Source organism: Tachysurus fulvidraco, chromosome 24, assembly GCF_022655615.1.
Source record: "Tachysurus fulvidraco isolate hzauxx_2018 chromosome 24, HZAU_PFXX_2.0, whole genome shotgun sequence".
Classification (NCBI taxonomy): domain Eukaryota; kingdom Metazoa; phylum Chordata; class Actinopteri; order Siluriformes; family Bagridae; genus Tachysurus; species Tachysurus fulvidraco.
In genome coordinates, this window is record NC_062541.1 from 11,171,598 (window position 1) to 11,197,298 (window position 25,701).

Sequence of the window (25,701 nt, forward strand, 5' to 3'; positions counted from 1 at the left end):
GAAAGAAACAAGAGAAGTGATACAGGTCTGTAGTTATTGATGTCTGATGGATTCAGAACAGGTTTCTTTAGGATGGGAATAACCCTTGCTCTCTTGAAAGTAGTTGGTACCTAGTTATATAATTAGTTAGTAGTTATATTATTAGTAGTTATATTATTCTTTATAATAACATTTTGTTCTATGTTTATGTTATGTAAAGCTGCTTTGAGGCAATGTCAATTGTAAAAAGTGCTATAGAAATACATTTTAATTGATTATGTGAGAATATGTGAATGTTAAATTTGGCAGTGTTTACAAACTGAAAAGCTATGTAAGGACATAGCTGCTAAGTTGTTTTTGATACACATAGTCTTGAATTGGAGATTAATTTATTCATGACTCTTTTCATTTTATGCAAAAAAACACCATAATTATTTTGAGTCTATTTTGTAACTTAAAAATGCCCATTTTAAGAAACCTCATTATGTCATATAAGTTAATAAAGTTGCTCTAAATCATCATTGTCTATTCTAATGTGAACTTGTTTCACCAAGTTCATAAGTGATCCATAAAAATTCTATTATGTTGCCACATATGCACCTTGATATCATTTGTTCATCAACTTCAGTAATCTCTTGGTCCTGCTTAAGATCATAAAGGATGCAGAGCCAAGTTCAGGAATTTAAAACTTAGAGGGAAGCCACACAGATACAGGGTGATAGTATGTTCTGATAGTATGTTCTGATAGTATCTTAGGCTCAGAAGTGAACCAAAAACCCTAAAGATTTTTGCGTTCAACATAGGTCATTTGCTTGGGTGAAGACTTTTTAAATGTTTATACTATAGTTTAATACACCTTAAGAAATCTGAGGCAACAGTGGGTACAGGAGCACTGATACAAGACACCCTTCAGTGTCAACAGCATAAATCTCTGTTGTAGTGCTGCCCTCTGCTGGTCATATCTGGGTAACGCGTTTTAGTGAAAGGAAAGCTTTGGGATATCTTAACAACAGAAATTGTTTTCTTTTTACTCAAATAAATGCAAACGTATTTCTTACTGTGACAGAAAATACCACACCTAGTATTTACAGTAATGATAAATAAAACTGAGTTTTAGGACACATCATCAACAACTGTGGGGAGTTCAAATTGTGGAACTTTTAGTGTTAAATAGGGAATACTGAATATTTAAAAGTTTATTTAGGTTAGTTAAGCCACTAGGGTAAATTAATAGATATACTGAGAACTTGCTTTAATCACAATTTCCATAATGTCATAGAATATTATTCTCACATTAATATGGATATCGGTTATCTTAATAAAATAAAATTAAAAATCAGTTTAATGAAGTAAAATACAATGAATTCTACAATGAATTCTTGTTTTAGTCTTTATAAAAATAATTTTATTTCTAAATAATAATATTTAGATAATAATATCTAATATTTTTTCTAAATAATAATAATAATAATAATAATAATAATAATAATAATAATAATAATAATAATAATAATAATGTTTCATCGTATTCCCGCCTCCGCCTTGTGTGTGCGGAGTTTGCATGTTCTCCCCGTGCCTCGGGGGTTTCCTCCGGGTACTCCGGTTTCCTCCCCCGGTCCAAAGACATGCATGGTAGGTTAATTGGCATCTCTGGAAAATTGTCCATAGTGTGTGAATGCGTGAGTGAATGAGAGTGTGTGTGTGTGCCCTGCGATGGGTTGGCACTCCGTCCAGGGTGTATCCTGCCTTGATGCCCGATGACGCCTGAGATAGGCACAGGCTCCCCGTGACCCGAGAAGTTCGGATAAAGCGGTAGAAAATGAATGAATGAATGAATGTTTCATCGTTGTTTTGCTAAGACCAGGACCTTTTTTTTTTTTTTTTTTTTTTTTTTGCTCTGCTACACCATTATAATAAACCATGCATCTTTAAGATGCGCTATATCGCTGGCAGCCAGCAGAGGGCAGCAGAGGCGCACAGTCAGCGCGGTCATGCAGGAGAATTCAACTGACTGAAAGCTCCAGGCTCATTAACCTGGACTGCCAGCACCTGCCAGGTAGGTCAGGCTTTAACACAGCACGTTTGTACAGGGGTGACATGTCAAGGTAAAAAGGTTTAAAAAAAAAAAAGAAAGAAAGAAAGAAAGAAAATGAAAAGAAAATGAAATTTAAGAATGGAATAGAAATAGAAATTATTTTATTTTTCTTGGTTTGGTTAAAAACTTACTTTATTTGAGAATGCTATCTTGGTGTCTCCTTTGTTCGGAAATTACAGCCTTTTTTCTGAACTTGTGTACTTCCTGTAGCTAAACCTTCTAACCACGTGTCTAACGATTAGGATGAGTCCTGTTCTCAGTCCTGCTTAGGGCTGTTTTTTTTTACTTACTTAAATAAATGAGCAAACAGGGTTTATAAGCAAAGACTTTTCATTCTGTCAAGGTGTTCACACTGAATTACCCTATAACAGTGTACCACACCTACCACATGGTCAATAAGTGTGTATAATGTATAGTCTCTAATGTCTAAGCCTACTGTGTGCTAAAACAGAATAGATTACTATTTCTTAGTAGCACTTTTTCTACTCTTATGTTTTATATAATCTGAAGAAAGGGTTGTTTGAAATTAAAGTTTGAAAGCTCTAAATGTCACAGACGATGCCATAAATGAGACTGTCACTGAAAATAACTGAAAGGAAAATAAAATAAAGGGAAATCCTTCATCATTCTTCAGTTCTATAAGAGAGCTATTTGAATTACTGAGCTTACTCATCACAGGGTTTAGTTATGTTGTGGAAGTGGGTTTACATTTGTGGTAAACCTCTTACATGTCTCTTTGGGTCATACAACTTGAATTTCAGCCTTGATGAGCATTATCCATCCATCATCCATGTTCTGTAGAGTTTATCATACACAGGATCACGTGTAACATGTAGTCTCTCCCAGGGGACTAGGGGCACAAGGACATCCTGGATGGGGTGCCAATAATATTATTATTATATTTTTGCTTAGCCTATTTGGTACAATTGTATGTTGATACTCATGTAAATGTCTTTATATGATGTATTGTATTATTATTTATGATATAAGGGGGGCTCTGTGGCTTACAGGTTAGCACGTTCGCCTCACACCTCCAGGGTTGGGGTTCGATTCCTGCCTCCGCCTTGTGGGTGTGGAGTTCACATGTTCTCCCCGTGTCTTGGGGGTTTCCTCCGGGTACTCTGGTTTCCTCTCCCGGTCCAAAGACATGCATGGTAGGTTGATTGGCATCTCTGGAAAATTGTCCGTAGTGTGTGAGTGAATGAGAGTGTGTGTGCCCTGTGATGGGTTGGCACTCCGTCCAGGGTGTATCCTGCCTTGATGCCCGATGATACCTGAGATAGGCACAGGCTCCCCGTGACCCAAGAAGTTCAGATAAGCGGTAGAAAATGAATGAATGAATGAATATTTATTTAAAGCTGCTCCTCCATAAGGCTTTTATACATGCTCTGTTCTTGTTAATACTGTGTTACCAAAAACAACATCCTTACTTATTAACCATAATTCAAAAGTGCTGAATGAACACAAAATCTTTTTACAATGTAGCTACAAACCCACAGAACAAAAGTATGAGTGCCGTAACACCGTGCAGGAAAAAAGTCATGATCATTTCATTAAAAACATCTCGGTGCAGCAAGAAAAAGATCACAGAGAGAAAACTCATGTAAATGAGTATTTTTATTCATTTAAATTTTATTTTCCTGCCTGATTTACAGTGATCTTAGAGATCACTGTAAATCAGGCAGGAAAATAAACTTTTTAAATCTCATTTTTTATACAACTGAGCAGTTGAGGGTTCAGGGCCTTGTTCAGGGGTCCAGCAGTGGCAGCTTGGTGGACCTGGGATTCAAACTCACGACCTTCCACCACATCCAGACTTAACTACAGAAAAGGGAGAGGGGAAAATAAAGGGATTTATATGATGCCTGACTGTGCTGTATTGTGGGATTTTATATCCATTGGATGTTATTTTTATGAAGCACCTTAAGAAGCATAGGGATAAGTTAGACTGATATGGCAGATGAGATAGACTCTCCATTTACTATAGTTAAGTCTGGATGTGGTAGGTCGTGAATTTGAATCCCAGGTCCACCAAGCTGCCACTGCTGGACCCCTGAACAAGGCCCATAACCCTCAACTGCTCAGATGTATAAAAAATGAGATAAAATGTAAGTCGCTCTGGATAAAGGCTTCTGCTAAATGCTGTAAATGTAAATGTAAAGTCTGTCCTATTTAACCTGAACCATCCTTCTCCATACCACTAAACCAATTTCTGCTTATTTTGTTACAACGGTGCATCTAATGTATGCATAAACGTGTAATAAATAAGTTATACAATTATACAAAACATGTTATTTTTCCTATCACAAGGATTTCAAAATTTAATTTTCCTGCCTAATGACTGAAAGTCAAAACTTTTGTTACTGAGCAAAGTGTACTGGAAGTGTAAATCCCCTGGCTGTAAGAAAGAATCATACGACTTTTTATATGAAGTGACATCATAATACTGAAACTGACCACGCCCCTTATATAACCACGCCCCTTATATGATGTAATATCACCCAAGTCGTGTTGTCTCTTTCAGGCTCCTCCATTGGAGGGTCTCAGTTACAAAACTTCTGATTTTTATTTCTCACACAACAAGCTAAATCCTGCTCAAGCTTAACTGTCCCAGTTTACCTAATGTCCCAGTGAACCGGAAACACAGAAGCCAGACTGAAATGTTTGCGCAGTAAGCAAATTAATCCATATCTTTTGTGCGAGATGCTGCGCTGCTCCCCGCTCCCTCTAGAGGGCGCAGTGCACTGTTCAAAAAAAGCCTAATAAAGGGTTCAAGTAAGCAATCTTTATTATCCATCGAAATGGAATCTATAAATTTTTATTATTAATATAATAATAATAAGAATACTAATAATAATGATAATTATTATTATTATACTAATTATTTTTATTGTTATTATTATAAGTATAATTAATAATAATAAGAGAAATTATAATAATAATAATAAAATGCCCAGATTAAGATAATTTAATATGCAATCAGCAATTATTAAAACAAATCATTAAAATTATATTTTGAAGTAAATACGCTTTATTAAATCTGTGTATATATTAATATAATGAAGGACAATTAAACCGATTTTAAGCCGAATTAATTACCTTAATTTAACCACTTGGCTAAAAAACATATTAAAGTATTAGGTCAATAAGAGACAATTATAAGCGGTAAAATATGACCTGGCTTTGGTCATTCTTAATCAATGCTATAATTTGTAATTAATTAATCAATTAGTTAACGAGGTTCGTCGCTAATTATGTGCGTCTTAAATAAGGTGACAATAATAATAAAAACAATAATAACAATAAATAATAATAATAATTAGTATAATAATGATAATAGTATTTATAATAATAATAATAATAATAATAATAATAATAATAATAATAATAATAATAATAATAATAATAATAATGTGTTAGACATTACAGGATATCTGAGACCTTTTATATACATATTTCGGAGCCTTTGCAAAGTTCACGTTCATATAACGGTCCAGTGATTATTAGACACGTGTAAAAGCGTGTTTATTGCGTGTGATCGTGTTAAAAGGTTGAGTTTAAGTGTATATTAGTGCGATGCGGCCTGCTGGAATGAGCAGGGAGTTAATATGGCTGTCCACAGTTCATGTGCCAGTGTAGTAGTAATCTCGCCCTGCGCCGCTGACACGACGCGCATAACAAACCCGTGGAGCTGCTTGTCTCCTCCCCTCCAGACACAGACAACAACATTCACGATAATAGGGGCGCGTCTCCGACACTGCCGCCGACCAATAAGCCGCGTGTCTGGGCAGAGAGCGAGCGGCCGAGCGCATGCCGAGGCCCAATCAGCGCTTTTGTGTTCACTGCCGGCGCCGGGGACTGCACGGGAAAGAGGTGCCGCAGCGCTTCAGGATCGGAGAGCGAGCCCGGAGCCAGAGCAAACTGAGGCGGTGAAGGCGAGTCAGGTGAGTCCGAGGCTCCAGTCGCGGCCTAACCAGATTTTTGAATATGCAGCGGCGGGTTTATATATGAACTAAAACGAAATATATCGCTTCCAATAGACCAACGATAAACTGTTAAACCCTACTGAATGTTCCAGCATTCAGACAATAGCACGGTTGGTTTTTAAACAGTTTAAAGTGGCTTCGTTAATAACTGTTTATAACGCCGTGACACGGTCTCAGCGGCTCCCGCTAGGAAGCGGATAGAAAACCGAAACGTACGATAAGATCCACGGACACAATTGTGACACAATGCAACATTTTGTGCGTCTGAAAAGCCGTTTCATTGTTTCATCTCGAGTCTCTGGGGGTTCAGGCAGAGCGTCCTGGCTTTAAGAGACAGAAAAGCTGGAGTTGATCAGTGCAATAAAAGCCCTCAGTGCGCTGTAATTCATCCGCGATTGGGATTAGACACAGTTTGTTCATTCCGAGCTACAGTCGTGCTGCTCAGAGAGCTGGACATTCGGCTGAAGTGTGGCGAGGGCACACGGAAGCGTACGGTGAGAGCTGGTGTGTGTATGATTAGGAGGAGGAGGAAGAGGAGGAGGGAGCAGATCCGAAAATGCATCAGCCATTTACGTAAGTGAGGACGCGGACTCACTCTGTGTGTGTGTATATGTCTGTCTCTCTCTCTCTCCCTGTGTCTCTCTCTGTGTGTGTGTGTGTGTGTGTGTCTGTCTCTCTCTCTCTCTCTCTCTCGCTCTCTGTGTGTGTGTGTGTGTGTGTGTGTGTGTGTGTGTGTGTGTGTGTGTGTGTCTCGCTTTCTCTCTCAACTTGCTCCATATGCACGCAAATGGCTGCCCACAGCACTTTGACAGGCGTGAAACAGTCTTCAAAATGAATCCCGGCGCAAATCCACGTATTGATCAGCACCAAAACAGACGCACCGACAAACGTGTAGAGAAGAAACTCAATAAAAACATCTTGTCCTTTTTCGTGTTGTTTCCCTTCCTGTCCTTACAGAGACAACAAAAGTCAGTATTTAGTCTTTTCTAGTCTTTATTCTCTATACAGTTTGTCTCTGACCTTTCAGGGCTTTTTTTAAGAGATGATTTGATTTGCTGAACTTGCAAAAAAAAACATTTTTTTTACAGCATTCAGCAAAATGATTCTAGCTTTTCCTTTAACATGAATATATATAGAAAGCGTTTCAGCATCTATTCTGTTTGTTCATTAAGGTTAACTCAGGTTGTCTGCACAAATATAGAAAACTACTGATTTCTGGTTTCAGAACATGCTGAACGGCTTTTCGTTTGTAAGGACGTCCTTGTGTTACATTGTTTTCCAGGAATATTTTTAGATGTGTACTCATGCTCCTGACATTTAAAATAGCACTGAATGACTGCTTTTGTCATAAACATTTGTAACATGACAACAACAATGCTGGATTTTTTGACCGTGAAAGACCTCGCTTTCTCGAATTTTAATGGCCGATACCTCGAAACCAGACCGATTCTCAGTTTTCTCTTGCCAAGTCAAGTGAAACATCAGACCACAGGCATGCTTGAAAATAAACTATACCACTGGATCAAATCAGAAAGCGTCAAATCTGATTCGATCCAATGCCAATCTCACGTTTCTGTATCTGTATCAGATCGGTATAGCCTTCCAAACTTTTGTCAAGAAAGTTGTGGAATTGTTCCACTACCACTTCTACAATTTCATGTATAGTAGCTTGTGTAGATCAGGGTTTTTTTTTCAGTCTTCTTTCATAAACAAAATCCTACCCCTTAGCAGCCCTGGTGCTTGTGAGTCATCTGATTTTTTTTCCCATATCTGCTAAGTTGAGTGGGTTGTCTATCTCACCACCCCATCATCTGCAACTCAAATACATGCTTATCCTATCGTGTCCAAAACAGCCACGCCAAACGGGAGCCGATTGCTGTTTTCTTGCTCTGCTCATTTTAATAGCAACCACTGCTCACTGTGAGGGCACCCCACTAGTATTACATCCTCACCAGGAGTCCAATGTTCTTATTGACTGTTGTGCTTAAGGACATTTAGCTTGGACCGCTGTCTTCTCCTCATTTCTCTCCAGATGCGAGATCGAAAAGTAGAGCTGTATTTGTTTCTATTCTGTCTACTTTTTTAAGCTATTCATCACTTCAGTCAACGCACCCCAGCTTGTGGTCACAGCCTGTGAAAGGATTTCATGCAGTGTGCTCTCTTTAATTTCCACGGTGCATGGTTGCTGTATCTCGAGCGACTGCCTGCTGTAGCTAAACCCATGAGATCTGCGTTACGTGTCGCCAGGTGATTAGATGGAATGCACCGTGCTGAGGTACGACTCTGTGGGCTGCCTAATTTTTATCAACATAAATTTCACGACCGATGCATCGCACTGTAAAAGTGATCTTTCTACCAGATGTCGTGGTGGTGCAGTTCCGTTCAGCACGTTCTAACAATATTACACCTCTCAGGTCTGATGTGACTGCATCAGTATCATATCAGAATGAGATGAGATCTAATGCCGGTTATTTGTTTTCTAAATAAGCCATTATTTGTCAAGTTCTTGCATCCACGTAATTCTGCTCCCTGCTGATGTAACATACTAGAAATAGCCTGCATTTTTAACTGCTCTGGAGACTTGGCTTCCAATCCCAGACACTTGTCCTGGCTAAATCGTCAGAAAAGGCAGTGTTTAGAGTTAGCCGTGTCCCCTTGGCAAAGATCGCTAGTAGACGCAACAATGTGACTTGGACCATAAATCTACATCGGTAGATTTATAACTGTGACAAATGACCAACTGCACAAAGTTTTGAAAGTAAACCAAGTTATTGAATGGAAAGAACATGACTTGTTTTTTTTAAGCTTTTTTATATTCTATTTTATTTTAATATTTTATTTCATTCAAGGTTTCATTCATTAGTATATTATTTTTGTGCTCAAACCAAAAATCCACCTTGGAAGACTTTCATATCTCTATTATTAACATATGCACTTCAGTGGTGTCCAAGATTAGTTGTATGATAAATGAATTTTTTAATAGATTTTTTACATTATCAGTAGTGGCGCTTGAAAGACAACCTGCTATCTACCTACCTCCACCTTGCTCCTCACATCTCTCTCCATCCTTAAGAAAGCTCAGTTCTTTTAGTGTGTCCGGCTCTCTCACCTCATCTACTATACACTTAAACAAAATGTTCCTACGTGTCAACTTTCCTGCTAATATTGTTGCTAACAGCATCATGCTTGTCATCTCGTAGATCTCGAACTAGCCGAGCCGAGACTCTGTTGCAGCTCCGCACAATCGTCACGCAGCTGCATTGCATTCTGGATCCACCGGATTTCTCATTAATGCGACTTTCAATGGTGCAGAAAAATGTTGAGACGAGAAAAGAAGCCCTTGCTGTTTTGTTTTGTGGCGCTAACAGCGAAACCTGTGCATTATTGCTTTGTTTGAGAGTGTTGAAGTGGTTTCTCATATCAAACACAGTTGTAAACGCATTAGCAACGTCCTGTTGATGACAGCACAGCAATCAGCTACTCACTTAAGAGATACAGCCACACGCTCACTCATCACGTCACACATACTGCAGTGTATTAAACATGTTTAAGCAGATTCAGTGTTTATTCTTCAAGTTTAACTTTAGAGCTAGAAAACATTATGGACGAACTGTCTACTTTGATTCGTAGGCACTTTGATGAGCTGCTGTTCTCCGTCCTTCAGAGGAGGCCTGTAGGTTTTGGTATCGGAGTAATGAACACGTCCTGGTGAATCTATAAGAAAAAGAGAAAATTCGTTTCTGTTCTTTTCACGCTGCAAACAAAAGGGCATGCTTATGTTTAATAGATCTTGTTGCTCGTCCAAGAACTTTATAGTTGGTTCGTTCATAGACATGCTGCATTATTCATTAGCTTTCAGGGTTTTAACTTGGAGTTAATACATTTACCTCATCCTTTTGTGCTGAAACTTTTTTCCCCTTAAAGACTTGCATAGCTGTATATAAGTCAAGTCTTAACATAAGAGATGAAAAAACACGTACAACACGTATTCTTAGATGACTGAGTGCAGAAGTTTGTATACCCTTAGGACAGACTGAAGAAGGCAAACAAATGTATGTGAACCAATAAGACGAAGCCCGTTGACACTCATAGAACTTTATCACAAAGACAAAATTAGCTAGATTATTAGTTACAATATTAAATAAAAATGAAAATATCAGTTCAAATGTTTGGCTCTAGCACCTCTTACATGAGTGTACCATCTCACTGCACGTTTTCAGTCGCACTTCTGTCCTCTGTATTTCAGCAACTTATTCCTAAAGCTGTCGGACGCAGTCCAAACACTTCCAAGCCGTTTTGTGATCCGAGCGTTCATAATCATTTAATTGAACGTAAATTGTTTATTAGCATCGAGTGCTGAACATTATTAGCTCACAATTAAGGCAAATTAGATAAAGTTTCTATTCCCCGCAAACCCTGAAACGGAACTCTTTTTAGCTTTGTCGATGGCTGCGCGTGCTGCTAATTGATGCTAATGAACCCTTGTGAAGTCTAGCGATAAACAGGGATTTCGTTTTCCATAGACTAAAACTAAAGTCTGCGGTGCAATCTCTTCCTGCTGTTTTGATTTGCCACCACGCAGCAGGTCGAATGCAGCAGAAATCTATAGTATCTGTTTCACAGTGATGGAGATTAAGGTTGTCGCAGAGATTGTGAGGACATTTTGCTCACATACACACTTATTTACGCCCTGCCCCCATTTGCAAAAGCATCACAGTCTGACGCTGTAGGCTCTGTAATCTCACCCAAATATACACATTTGTGTGTTTACAGCAAATCCAGCAGTGTCCAATTACCATTTCTTTAGAAGTCTCTCTTCTTGCAGCTCAGGAGCGGTAAAAACCACACACAGCGTCTTTGATGGATATGAAACCTGCTTCTGTGTGATGATGAAGCAGCATCATAAAGCGTCTCGACTCCATGTTGGATATTCTAACGTATTCAAGATTTTATTAGTTACGTACACACTTATATACAGTACACAACTCGCGGTAAAATGAAAACCCGACCTGCTCCTCCTTAGACTGTGTGTATAAATAAACTAGCTAAATTGTGCCCAAAAATAAAAAGAATAATATTTAAAAATAAAGAATGCAGTGATTTACAGTATAGAACGAAAAGGGATGTACCAAATGTACAGGACATGTGTTTCATGCAGTAACAGTAAAACTGCAGAAGGTCAGTGGAGTGAATTTTTATAGAGACTTTAATAGTTTGTATTGAGTTTGGTCTGGAATCGGAGCAGTTTGGGACTTTCATGTGGACTGCAGATTATTTGTTTCGTTTCAAGGCTGTAATTGTGATTTCTTGGCTTTATGATGACGCAGAATACGAGCGAGCGATGCACTTGACCGGGTTTTGTTTTGGTGTATTGTGGTGTATTCTTGTGAATGAATGAAGCGGCTGGTAAACCAGGCCTCGTGCGAGCGTTTTGAAACCCCACACAGAAACAGTCAAGCTAGATGAATGGCTCACTGTGAAGTTTCATTAGAAGGCCTTTCTGACATTCAAAGTTACAGGAAGCATGCCTCGAACCATGACAGAAGAAGACCTCGTATACACAAGAAATAGAACTGAAGATGTCTACAATAGTGACTCCCAGGAAGAAGGGTAAAAGGTTTACAGCCTCATAGCATGGAATGAAGGTTTGTTGTTAGGTTTGAGCATTGAAGATTGAAACACAGCATAAACTGGTGGTACACTTCACATGACAAAAAAGGAAAACTCGAGCCTTGAAGTCATTTCTATGATATACACTCTATTATACACTCGATATACACACTGATATTCTATGGTATACACTCAGCACGTTATATAGAACACCTGCTCACCTGCTTATTCATACAGTCACCTACTCAGCCAACGGTGTCCAAGTCCAACAGGTACAGATCAAGAGCTTTAGTCAAGGTACCATCAAATAAACTGCACTTTACCCAGCACACACCAAGCCTGGTTACCTCATCTGTGCACACTGTAGCCTCGGCTTCTTGTCCTTGGTCTTCGAGAGCGGCCGTGTCGAGAAGCTGACCTGACTTCAGAACCTCAGGACTGTTTTGCTGAAGATTGCTACAACACGTTCCACTGGAACCTCTGTATTTGATTTCATGTAGTTAAAATGAATTACGTGTCTAAGAGTTAGAAGAATGTGGAATGTTGGATTTGTTTGAGGTTTCTTAGAAATGCAAGCATGGCAACCCAGTCTAACCAAACTTTAAACAGCAGTGAATGAGGCTTAAAATGTGACACTTTTTTTGTTTTGTTTCCCTCCGAACGTGTTCATGCTGCTGCTTCAAAAACCACGAGCTTACCGTAAACCTTGTATCAGTTAATCTCATATACGGTCTATTAAGCAAACGTGCAGCCAGGTGACCTGGAAATCAGGCAGCGAGTCTGTGCAGTGATGCAGGCCAACATGTGATATTTAGAGCCATCACAGGCAGCGAGTCGGGCACAGACGGGTATCAGTGCAACACAGTGCTTAGGTGTTGTTTGGAAGCCCACATACACTGCATCATCTCGTCTCAAAGCTGCCTCATATCTCGTTTTTTTTTTTTTTATATCTCTCAGCAGTCAGCTTATTTACTGTAATGCGCACACACACACACACACACACACACACAGCAACAAAATGACTGGAGATCATCCATTTTGAATGAGAACTAATGATTTCTAGCAACACGAGCGACAGCGAGCGTTTGTGACTGGATGCGACCGTGTCCGCTGCCCATTATGCAAATATGGAGCGACTTGAACGCACGAGTGCCAGTAGGATCGAAGACACACTGCTTGTCCTTCATACGATACGATGCGAATGCACACTGCTGATTTTTATACACAAACTCCAAATCTCACTCCAGAATGTTTCATTTTTGAGACAAGAAAACAGATTTGTTGTCAAGTAGGCTGCTAGGAGCACCACCCATTGATAAACATTATATTATGGCAACCAGTATTAGGAAAACCTACCGGTGACTTCATGGTACAGCGACTGGAGAAGGATGATTCTCAGAGCGCTAACGTCCGTTTTGTTTTCAAATGGAAAAAACGAGGTTTTGTGCTTTGTTTATATTTAATACGGACTGTAATGTGGATGTCTCACTTTAGGGTTTCTTCCATAACATGCAGAAAGACACGGCTTTTCATCTTTGACACACACACACACACACACACATACATCATATCATAATATGTTCACTCACCAGGACAGCAGTGTTTATACTTTCCAAGTATCTTTCTACTTCTTTATGCTTGACTGTTACAGAAAATGTACATCACCTGGTTCTTGTTCCTCTAGTCTCATGACCCATATACTATTCCTGCATGTGTCATCAGTCCACAGCTGCTTGGTCTATAAGCATGAAGCAACTTTCTCCGCTTTGATAGTGAGATCGCTGCCGGTCTGTGCTCAGCTTTTCAAGAGACTCTAAATGATATAGTCATAAAGCTCCACTGCTGACTATTTAAAAGTTCTTGCTCTTCTGGTACCTCTATTTTGTGATCTGGGGCTCATTATGTAGGTTACACCATAATATTAATTTTCATAACGCGACCCCTTTGGACTAATCACATGACTACTTCATCAATTCTTCCTGTCTTGCCTGCGTTTTACAGCAGTTCTGGGACATGTCATTACTTTGCCCTTTTACCCGTAGAGACTTCTCCAACTTGGCACCTTCTCATCACCTCAGGCATCTTTCCCTACACAAATCTGTCATCTCTAAGGCTCATTGACCTTTTCCATAAACTGTATTCCTGTTCTGAAGACGTCTGTCGTGCCAGTCTGACTGTCATACTAGCAAAATTGATGTTTTAGATTAAATGTTTCAGATCCCAACTGAGCCGTATTTCATGCTGATATACGGCGCTTTATTCCTGGTTAGTCATCACGTATGAGCAGATGGTTACTTTTTCCAAAAATACAGATTAAAGTAGATTTCTGTCTATTCCATTAGTGTAATTATTATTATTTTTATAACCTGATCAAATTCCTTACTGCTTCTCATTCTTTATCTGTTCGACTCGCTCCCTCTGGACTTTCCCCTAAACCCCCATTTCTCAAAGCAGGGGATGTGATGGCACTGAACTCTTTGGATTTGGATTTCATTACTGTTGGAAACATGCTACATGTTTGTAACTTAATCACACACACCACCTTCTAAAGAAGAACACAGTGACCAATAATAAAACAAATGGCTATCTATCTATTTTTGTCCTAGCAGTGCTGTAAAATGCTATGCTGGTTTCACTTTTGCAACAGATTTCTTCCCTTTCTGTTTCTGCCATTTCTTGCATGTACAAAATGTGTGATGATGTTTTAAATGATTGATTACTACCATGATCATGGAATAGCAGGATATTTTTTTGGACTAGGTTATGCTAGCGTGAAACGTTCCAAGCGTGTTCATGGCTTCTTTATTGTCCCACAGCTGTACAGACAAATCCCACCACTCGATCCTTTTATTTGAACGCTCATATGGATGATCTATTTTTAAGCTTTCTGGAAGGTGTAACTCAACCAAACTCTGCATATCCTCCCATGCAGTCCAGCTCTTTATTCCCTGCTTTCTGTTGGAGTGTGGATATTTTCCAGCAAACATGTAAAACCTTGTTCAGAAAGGTTTCTTACCAGATTTCTGCTCACCTTTTTAAAACACTGGCTCTTTTAAGTGTGTGTGCGTGTGTGTGTGTGTGTGTGTGTGTGTGTGTGTGTGTGTGTGTGTGTGTGTGTGTGTGTGTGTGTGTGTGTGTGGTTTCAGACTGTCTGCACTCATTCTGTGTTTTTGATTAATAGGATGCACATTCACATTAGACTGCTTGTGTGTCATTTCGTATGCTTAATTGCATTTGCTGGTTCTTGCTCGATTTCTTTGTTTCCTTCAGCGTTGTCTCCTTCCCTCTTTACCCACATCAGCCCCATTTTAAAATCTCTCTGCTACCTCACTCTCTCCAGATGGCTCAAGTTCCAGCATTCCCCCCCCCCTTTTTTTGTTTAAACAACGTATGCCCCACCCTGTGGTCTGAAGTTCCGCAATGAGCCTTCTTGTCAAGGTGCCAGGTTTTAGATTCAGCGTCTCGTAAGAAGTACATTTTCCTCTTACTGCCCTGGAAGCACAGGAGCTTCATGTCCCTCCCCTTACTCTCATGCCCAATTCTTTCTCTCCCTCCTTGTCTCTCTCTCTCTCTCTCTCTCTCTCTCTCTCTCTCTCTCTCTCTCTGTCTTCGTCTGATGTCTTGACCACTAACGGCTACATATTAAGAGATAATTCCATACCCCGAGGTTACAAACCGGCTTAGACCGGCTCTCTCGCATTCTGACTCCATTGGGTACCCTGCGTTTAAAAAAAAACATATTGTGACTCACCGCCTCTTTTTTTTTTTTTTTTTAGTTTTAAAAGGAGCAGCAGTCTAATTCTCAACTGCACAACAAGGTACAAAGCCAGACACATCATCGATGCAGTACTTTGCAAGCATGTACATCTCCGACACATTCTGCTTTATTACTTGGCATCAGTTATAAAATCTGCTCGATCGGCGTTTACATTTTGTGATACAGTTACAATAACAGCTCTAATCTTTTGTAGAGCAAAATTCCACACTCTACTCGCATCCATAATTTTCTCCACATATGTTTGCTTTAGCATTTTTGTGGTTTTGTTATGAGCATGAGTGCATTTTTTCTGTAATCCAGGGACTAGAGCTTGACTGTGCTGAGTCCCATCTAGACTCTTTAGCTTAAGGATTCTCGTATTTCAGATCCCAAGTCTTTAAATCGTCCTCTCTTTTTAAAATCTTATACCTTCAAGTGTTTTTTTGACACAGAATCAGGTTTAGAGTTATGGAATCCTGCATTTGAATGTTTACGCGAAGACGTTTATCATACGTTCACTCTGTACCTTCAGTGACTTCTTGTTCCTGTTTGGATTTTTCTTGAGTCTTTTCATCCATTTACATTGTGGCTGGAGCAGACGGTCCAGTTGGCAGCGAAAATGAGAAACAGCAGAGTCGGGTACGCGAGTCGGACAGAACAGCGGTGTCCTCTCTGTGTCCGTTTGGCACCGGACATGCACCCAGACGAACCCCAGCAACACCGTGTCACACTGATCTCGCATAAACGGAAACGAATTTGAATATTAGGTTATGCAAGACTGCTGAGTGTGTAGGGAGATGAGCAGGATGTGCAGGACATGGTACGCATCTTTGTGTACCTGCTGTCCATGTGTTTAGAAGGGCTTTCCTGTTTGGTCTGGTCAGACCACGCAGCAGGGTATTTGGGGGGGGTTGGTGGTGGTAGGGGGGGTTGTGCCTCTCTAAAGCATTCCCTTACAGAAACTCACTTGTGCCTTTCTCTCTGTCTGTTTTTACTCTCTCATTCTCGTGTTTCTTTGTCTTGAACTTGAACACCCCCACACAGCCTTCCTCCCCTTTTGGCCCGTCTCCTCCACCCTTCTCCAAAACATCCACTCCCTCCCTCGGGCGACAGCAGAAGAAGAATTGATTAGTGGCATAGCGTAAAAATAGAAGGGCCTGTTGTCATGGCAACGGACACAATGAGCTGTTGTCTTGTTTAATGAAGATCAGGGTCTTAAGTGTTATGGCTGAACGAGCGTGTGCAGGAGACTCGCGTCTAGGTGAATCGTACGTGCATGCGGCGAGGCACATTCGCTCGTTTAGACAGCAGGGATTGTACCAGTTCTCCGTTTCCTTGCCTTTTACATACATGCACACAGATGTGTGTAGTGGGTGGGACAGTCGTAGCGGACGTTTGCAGTCATAAAGCATGTTATTGAAGGTAAACCTGTGTTTTGTTACTCCCATCTCATAAAAATCGGAAGATGACCAATTACAACTCTGTTGCTCAGGGTGCGCCGTCTTCCTAATTGGCCTCATTAGTGTCAGAAAACTGGCCTGGTGCAAATTCTGGTTCCATTTCCTGCAGCCTCTCCCCTGGAGCGCTAAACGGACAGTTACAGTAGAATAACGCGTGGGCTGGTCAGGTCCCTGGTTCAATTAGAGAAGAAACCAATGAGTTTTGTTTCGATTTTCAGCAGCATTAAATGATCAGCATTCTCAAAGCATGTCATTCTCAGCGTCCACTGTGTTCCTCCTCACCAGTTCTTAGTGCAGTAGCTCGATTCAGGTATCTGTAAAGAAAGAAAGAATGCCGTCTGCTCATCTGCTATAGATAACCACACTTTTAATGGTTAATTGTTCACCGATGGTGCTTCTAGTTTGCAGGCAGGACAGTCAGCATCTGTTCTGAGAGATGATACAGCGTGCTGGTTTTTCTCAATTCTAATAAGCACATGGTTCTCTTCTTTCTCCCTGCTACAACGTTCCAGTGCGCTTGTGAATGCTGGTAATCCCTTTTTTATCAGATTTGCCGACTGATTATGGCGCTTTTATGTTCCTGTGAAGAATGGGGCTGAGCTGTTCTCACCCTCGCACTCTTCGCTTTGCTTATTTTTAGCATTCCATTGAGGTGCAGCGAGTTGTTAATAGAGCTCAGGTCCCATTCACCAGGTTTTTATACGCAATACGCTACACTCGCAGGTTTCAGGATGATATTAAAATGCAAGTCTTTCCCAGATTCCTTAGCATTTCTTTTTGAAAAACCTCCTCACTAAATTACTTCATCTGATCGGTATCATGTAGAAGTTACATACACTTCAGTTTTACTGTTTTCACAGATCACTGTCCCCCTGCAGCAGAGTGTTAGACAGGCCAAGTGTCAGGTCTGAGATCAGTGGTGTTCGTCACCTGCTGTCCCTCTCCTCTCCTCTGGAGCTGGGAATGTAGCAATGGCTGCCTCATGATCTCGTAAGTGCATTGCTGAAGTCGTATTTCTGCTTTTGCACGCCCTCAGGGAGGTCACACTTGCGCTGGAGTGCTGCCGTCTGTGAAAGTGAGCTCACGGAGGTGAGTACAGCACAAGGGGCTCGCTGCCTCGCTGTCATTTTAACATCTGAATCATACAAAGGCAGGAGAGGATATGGGCTGTGGAAACCGGAAACGGCTGTGTTCGGAATTCTGAAAAAATATAAATCCTTTTTCTCCCACACACTTTCTCCCTAATTTGGTTTTGCACCCACGAGACAGCTCTCCTGTATTATATGACAAGTACAAACCGGGCAGGGTGAAGGCTAGCGTGTGCTTCACCTGAGACGCATCTGCTGCTCATGCTGCATCACATGGCAGAGAATCCCCTCTTACCCTCTACCCTCTTATACATGCCCCAGCTCCCAGATGTCCACGATTGGTCAGTGTCGATGTGATTGACAGGAGAGTGAGTACGCCTTCTCTCTCACACGGAGAGCATGGTGAGGTTTGCTCATTCCCGCTTTCAGCCACAGACGTCTCACAGTAACAGTCTCGCTGTAACAGAAGGGAAAGGTGGTTGTGTATGTTTCTTGTTTACGGACATGTTAGTAGTCTGTTCATTCAGATGGAAAAAAAAACTCAGACTTCAGCATATAGCTGCAGTTTATTAGTGTAGTAATAGGTGTTTATTGATTAGGGTGCTGTTGCTACATGTTTGGGGAAAAAGTATCTCAAATAGCCTCTCATCCCAACATTTCCACTTAGCCTGTTTATGCCTGGCCAGTGAGGTCAGAAATTCCAGCCTGATCTGTAATTTTTGTATTTATTTATTTATAGTCAGTGTATTTATTTATTTATAGTCAGTGTTAACATGATGCAAAATTGTTATAGTTTTAGACACGACACATTTCGTGGGGGGTTTTTTTTGTGTGTGTATTTTTTCTAGGTTTTCTCTTTTTTTTTTTTCTCTCAAAAATTGCCACTTTAAGTGTAAGACCCGTTCTGACCAGCTTCTGACCCGTACATTGTACCACTATGACTAAATCTAAATTACTTAACAAAATCTAATTCTACAAAGCGGTCTTGGAAAATCCAGGTGTGGCACGTACCTTTAGACAAAGCAGAAGTAATCAACACTTTCAATCGATTGCAGGAGTAGCAGAATGTCAGTTAGACCATTAAAAAAAAAGAAAGAAAGTAAATAGTCAACAGACAACTTTAGAAGACTTCAGCCTGCTCTAATGTAGCGAGGGGATGATGACGAGTTAGGAGATAAGATTAATTAGATGGCATCAGTTATTCTTTTGAAATGAAGAAGACAAGCTCATAAAACATGTTATTTAATAACACGTCTCTTAACCTACTTTCATACATTTATGCAAATAGCTTTTTTAAAAAACATATTTTTAGCAGCAATTAATAATACTGTCTCCTAGGAATAAATAAGTGGGAATAAGTGCAAAGGTCCAAGCCGAGCTTCAAGGAGGATTTCCTCATTAAACATTCCCATACAGACGCACCTCAGTCCTGCAGACTGTTAATGCCATGTAGATCTTTTGGGACGTTTTGTTTTTCACTAAAGTTTTCCAGTACTTCCAGTATGTTGAGTGATCATGAAGCCCCTCAGGAAGTGCTAGAGGATCTCTTCTACAACCCGAATAATTGTGTAGATCTGTGAAACTCTGCATAACAGGCAAAGAGTTTTTTCCCCTCTGTCTTAACTAGGTGCTATTTTCATTAGTCTGCTTATATTTTAGAGTAAATATGCGAGAAGCCTTCAAGGCTTTGCTCAGCACGGTTGGCTGATTTTGCACCAGTTACATTTTACACCTTTAAACCATCCAGCACTGCTCCCATATAAAGACCGTCGATTTGTAATCGCATCTCGTTTTCAGAAAGAGCAAGTTAGTTGTGGGAAAGTTCACGCTTGAAACCTGAAATTAAACTTTTTGAATTTTGAAAGGTTACATGAGGTGAATTTGTTCATCTTTCATTTCTGTAGTCTGCTATAGATCAGAAAAGTGTGTGTGTGTGTAGTAAAGATGAACTCGGTATGGTTTTTACACACTGCAGAATCAAGAAATCCTAAGCACGCTTTATGAAGCTCCTCCATCTTCATGAGTTATAAAATCGCAGAGTTTATACACTGTCTTTAACTGATTGTTGTGATTTAATCCACATCTCAGTTTGTGCAGGTTAACATCTATTTCTGTTCCCCTTACATTTATTCCTCCACAAGTTTTTCCTGAGCAGCTGTTTACAGACCGGTCGCGTCTTTTTATGAGGTAGACTCTTTAAAAAGAGACCGTTCTCATCTGCTCTAATTTCTGAACTCTCCTACCTAACATCCACATGCTCAGGAGTGTGTAGCAGTGTGAAGCTATAACAGAAAGGCCAGCTGTCATCTTTCTTTCCCAGCATTGCTAGCGCTTACCCTGCGTGACCCTGTACCAATCCTACTCTTAGCAGCTTCAAACTGGGTTACTGCGCCAAAGGCTTCTGTTTGCAATAAATCACACTCCTTACATTTAAGGTCAGGGAGAGTAATGTGCGACTGCGCCGAATCACGGGGGATCCGAGAGCTTCGAGCTGCACGTTTTGTTGCATATTGGTGAACATCACTGAACTTGTTAGCTCGCTCACTCGCTTTATTCTAAGTACACACCTCGGTAATGATGCAGAAGCCATTTTGAGATCCGCGAAGCTCGCATCAGATGGAGCAAATGGGGAAGGTTTAATCTAGCCAACTGAGCGGGTGGCTGATCAGACGGACTGGATCAGCGCGGGCACGTTTGGGATACAGGCCAACACGGCTGGGGCGACAACCCCTGCACACTCATGATAAGCTCTGTGCCCTGGGACGAATTGCAGAGAACAGTTTGAAAATTAAGAGGATGCTCTGGTGCTCTCGCGTAAAGGAATCAAGATTTTTTTTTGTTGTTGTTGCCTTGTTTTGAATAATGCCATGCTCAGACTGCACATGCTCCTGCTGCCCTGTGTGAGCGATGTGATGCCATTAGCACACGGGTTTTGTGAGGTGGGGTGGGGAGTTGCATCAGCCAAATGAATTGTCATGATGCAGATCATGCGTGAAATGAGCTGTGGATTCCACCATGCGCTCACAAATGGCCTTATTATTATTACACCCCATCGGCTGGCTTTTGGCCTGCTTTTACCAACCTCTCCAAATCTGTTATGTCTTTGTGTCAGACTGGGTGCCTTCACTCTGTGTGTGTGTGTGTGTGTGTGTGTGTGTGTGTGTGTGTGTGTGTGTGTGTGTGTGTGTGTGTGTGAAGGATACAGGTTTACTTTGCTCTTCAGGGTGTGATGGCGTTTGGAGAGAGGGCAGAGGGAGGAGGACATCTTTGTTCACGCAGCGATCTGATCGACAAGCAGCCGTGGCGTGTGCATAAAGAAAGCGCAATACTGGAGGGGGGATGGGCAGACAGGGGAATTAAGGTTTGGCATTATGACAGGGTAGTATGTCAGGAGAGCGCACTGCACTGCTTTCTTTTCCATCTCTTTTTTTTTTTTCCCCTCATCCACACTCCAGTTTATTACACGGTTTCCTCACTCCCCTCATAGGCAGACTTTTTTTTTAATCTCACTACATCATAAACGCACAGACTATGAAAAAAAAGTCCGCAGTCGACTCTGCACTACCTTTAAGGCGCCCCCAGAAAGCAAGCGTGTGTGTTTATTTTTACAACACAGTGAGGGAAGAAATAAGGGGGGGAAAGGAACACTTTTTTTTTTCTTTCTTTCTTTTTTTGTAAGGAACAGGGAGGAGGGGTGCAGAATGACTGAGGGGCCACTTTTGGCTTTGTGGCTTGTGGCACAGCTGAAGCAGTGTGGTAAGGGTGGGGGGGCTTAAGGGTACAAAAACAGTCTTATATTGGCACGGTCTATGAAACTCAGCATCATCCTTACTAAACATCAACCGTTAAACTGCTTTAGTATCAATAGCGGGGTAACTTGTGTCCCAAAGGGCAGAAATGTAGGCGCCTGCTTGGGTATCAGCACTGAAATACCGGCCGCACTATTACTATTACTACTACTTTTTTTCCTCTCTTCCTCTCCCCTTAGTGTCTGAGTGGTTAGACGATCCTCTCTGTAGTCGAACTGATAACTTCAGTCTCTTTTCTTCTGTAATCAGGACTGTATCTCGACTCCTCAGTCTCCTTCTTTCCTGCTCAGTTTCTCCCTCTGTCTCTTTCTTTTCATCCTCCCTAGCTGCTGTTGCGTTTGTTGGCCGAGGGCCCGACGCTGCGAGTGTGTGCTGGATTGCGCGTGTGCAGGATTCTATGGAGGGGGGTTAGTGGAGGGGTCCAGGGAGATGCACAGGAGGAGGAAAGGAGGGGGGGGAGTCTGGTTTTTGTAGCAGCTGACTGAACTGAAACAGTCATTATATTATGTAAAGGAGGGGGTCGGGTGCGCGAAGGGTTTTCATGCTGACGTGCAGCACAACGTCATTTCATTGGCTGGATGCTGCCATTGTTGGTTTGGTTGCATGTGTATTCTCTCTCTCTCTCTCTCTCTCTCTCTCTCTCACACTCACTCAATCACACACACACGTACACACATACGAAGTGGGTGGTATTGAGTGATGGCATGGCATGGCATTACATATCCAAGCTATTTTTTTTTTCACCTCTCTCAACTATTAAGTCAGTATTTGTAAATCGCAGAATAATATTTTGCTAAACGCAGGAGAGTGTCACTTTGTGTCTAACAGTTTTTCTCAAGAGTTCTTCTTGGATAGCGATCACGGTTCCCTTTGTGCATGTGTGTTAATGAACCTAATGTAGATCTTGCAGATACTCAACTGCAGCAGCGTGACAGCCAAGAGACTAGGCACGATCAGAGCGCAGATATGCGGGGCTGTGAGTGATAAAACGATAGAACGAGCAATAATGAGATAATCGAGCTATGATTAAGTGATCAAGGGGCCAATTACAGCTGTGTTTAATTTATAATTGGGGATGGCTGTACAATGTGGCATTTTAAGACCAGCGAGACGTGGCTCCCTGGAGCTTAATTGCTTTCAGGGTGTAGTATGGCAGCGAGGGGTTCTTATTAACATGGCAGCTGATTGGCTCGCAGCAGTACAGGCATTTAGGGGCTTTGTGACGTCACGTTTGAGCGAGCGCTTCGATTGGTTTAAGTCCCACACGATCCACTTGCACAACGTTCAGCTTTCGTGACAGGGTGTGTAAAAGTTTGGAATGTTTCTGTCTATGTGCGTTGTGGCACATGGATGGTATTTTTTGGTCTCGCAGATCGAACGGACGTGCCGTGTGCACTCCACCCACTTGCTTTGTTAATACAAGGTCGAGCCGGCAGCCCTGGTCTATAATATTCTCCTTCATTAGTCATGTCTTACAGGGGGAAGGAAGAATACAGCTCATGCACTTTTTAGAGCTGGAACTAATATTAGCTACCCTGGAATGCCCCCCTCCCACGGCCAGCCCTCAAAAAAGCGTTTTGGTTTGTGCGTGATTACTGCTCTCCCCTGAGGTCTTGCAGTAGGGTTGGTGCAGTGCACCCATTGCAGCCTCACATGCACAATCATTTGTAATAGATTAGATAGAGTCTCTCTCTCTTTCTCTCTCTCTCTCGCTTGCTTCCTCTGTTGTGAATTTAACGTAACGATTGCATCAAGGAGCACCGCTTTAGTCTGACGTGCAATAGAGTGATAAGAATCACATCACATGGCCATAGCTTTGCAACTCTTGCATTATAAACTTACTTTCTTGCGAATCAGATTCCCTGGCCAGCTCTGAACGCCATACTGTGTGATAATAAGCGTTCAAGGTGCAACGTTTCGTGGGATGAGGAGTCCAGATGGACGGAGTTGGAACATTTTTGGGGGAGTAACAGCCAGATCCAAAAAGTATGAAAATAACTCAGGAAGGAATTTGATGAGATAAGATCTGAACAGGTAGAGAGGAATAGACCAGCCCTTTATTTAAACAAATTCTAAACACTGTTACTATTGAGGAACTGTATGATCATCCACCATGAAACCAGAGACGTGGCATCACTCAATCAAATCTTAATTTCCTTAGTATTTCTTACACTTGGGACGGTGAGTACATATCAGATTCACTGAAGATATGTGATTGAATCTTAAAGACCACTGTTGGACATTATAAGATGCATATATATTGTTTGTGCTTTGGAAAGCAAAAATCTGGCTGCACAGCACCTTTTTTCTGGCCATGTATCTTATACATGAGGGATGAGTGAAGCCTGAGTTACTAAATTTAGTCCTTTTTTTTCCACCATGAGGATGTTAGTCAGTTTGCAGGATCCTGGGCACAGATGGAAGCTTATGGTACTTTTTTTTTTTTTTTTCCCCTCTTCCTTTTTTCCCCCTTCCTTTTTTTTTACCCTTGTGCATTTGTGTACAGTGTGTTTAGTCTTTAATTCTTATTATATTATTCACTATGTTATAATGCAAAGATGATCAAATTAGAGCTGTGTGTGCACGTGCGTGTGTGTGCGTGTGTGTGCGTGTGTGTGAGAGAGAATCTCTATACCACCAGGTCTGATGTTAATGGCCCACCTTATACTAGCTGCTAGGACCAGAATACAAATGCATCAGACAGATAAAGAGGTTCCACTACCAACAATAGCCTGCTTATATTCTCCACTGTTCAACATTCCCTCAGTGTGTGTGTGTGTGTGTGTGTGTGCGTGTGTGTGTGCATAATTAGTGTATAATATATAGTGTATAACATATAGTGTGTGTATGAGAGAAAAAGGAAAGGGTAGAGGTTCTGTCTACCCCTTGGTTACGTTGTGCTTGCCCATGCGTGTCTAACTCTCTGAGACAAGCATACACACACATGATCATTTAGATCGCTTGTACGTGACACACGGCCAAACCTGAACAGACTCCTGTGTGTATACACAGATTCACACACACACTTGATTATTTATGATCTCCTTTTCATGTGCTTCGCAGGAACACACACACGAGCACACACACACACGAACACACAATTAGGTCCAGGCCTGTGAGCATGTCCTCCCCTGTGGATGGTGTGTTGTAGCTTTGTCCACTTTTAGGCTAATGACTGTCTGATAGAATGGAGCAGTGGAGACCATTGCAGTTTCATCCTGCTCCTGTTTTCCATTTCATGACTGCGGATTCTTGATTAGCCTTACTGAGGATTTCACACAAGTGATGGTTGCGAGCGTTCGTCCTGTTTGTGCTACTGTCTGCTAGTTTTGTCACGTAATGCAGCCAAGAAACATCTAAACATCTACATTCAGTGAAAGGAACTACTGACCGAGCAAAGGACTGAAAAGAACAAAAGAAAATAAAAATGATCCTGCATTCAGCAACCTGCCTCTATTCCTATATAACACTGGAGACTAGAAGGTTAAAGTCTGAGCTATAACTGTGTCAGCAAAAATACTCCATTTCGTCTGTTTGCTGTTTGTTTTGGGCCGATTTCACAGTGCTCATAATCTAACAAAACTAAAAGGAAATAAATGGACATGTAGGAGGAGACGGGAGCAAAAAAAAAACTTAAACGCTCTCATTCATAGTTCAGTAATACAGCAATGGAAAAAGGTAAACAAATCCATCTCCAGCCAAGAATGAAATACAGACACGGCCCACATTTAAAATAAAGAAACAAACAAATAAATTAAATAAATTCATAGATATAAATTGTCATGTCCAGTTTTTGATAGTTTTTTTTACTAGGATTCTTTGGCCTATTTTATGTGTTGGTATGAATATGTATTTAATTCTTGAGTTTATTTATAATTTACTAGTTGCGTTATCATTAATAAATACATTTCTGTAAC

At 41.0% G+C, this 25,701-nt stretch overlaps 1 protein-coding gene across 3 annotated transcripts in view; it reads left to right on the forward strand.

Annotated features, from left to right (window-relative positions):
- Positions 1-5,728: 5,728 nt before the first annotated feature.
- The window catches only part of gatad2b (GATA zinc finger domain containing 2B), a 39,248-nt gene continuing 19,275 nt past the window's right edge, over positions 5,729-25,701 (forward strand). The window contains exons 1-2 of one of the 3 annotated variants that reach the window (XM_047807869.1): positions 5,729-6,018; positions 17,748-17,877. In XM_047807869.1, coding sequence (XP_047663825.1) covers positions 17,870-17,877 — 8 coding nt within the window. In that variant the 5' untranslated portion in view covers positions 5,729-6,018; positions 17,748-17,869. Of the gene's footprint in view, positions 6,019-17,747; positions 17,878-17,956; positions 17,977-25,701 lie in introns of those variants that run through there. The other 2 variants (XM_047807870.1, XM_047807871.1) reach the window with 2 other exon arrangements.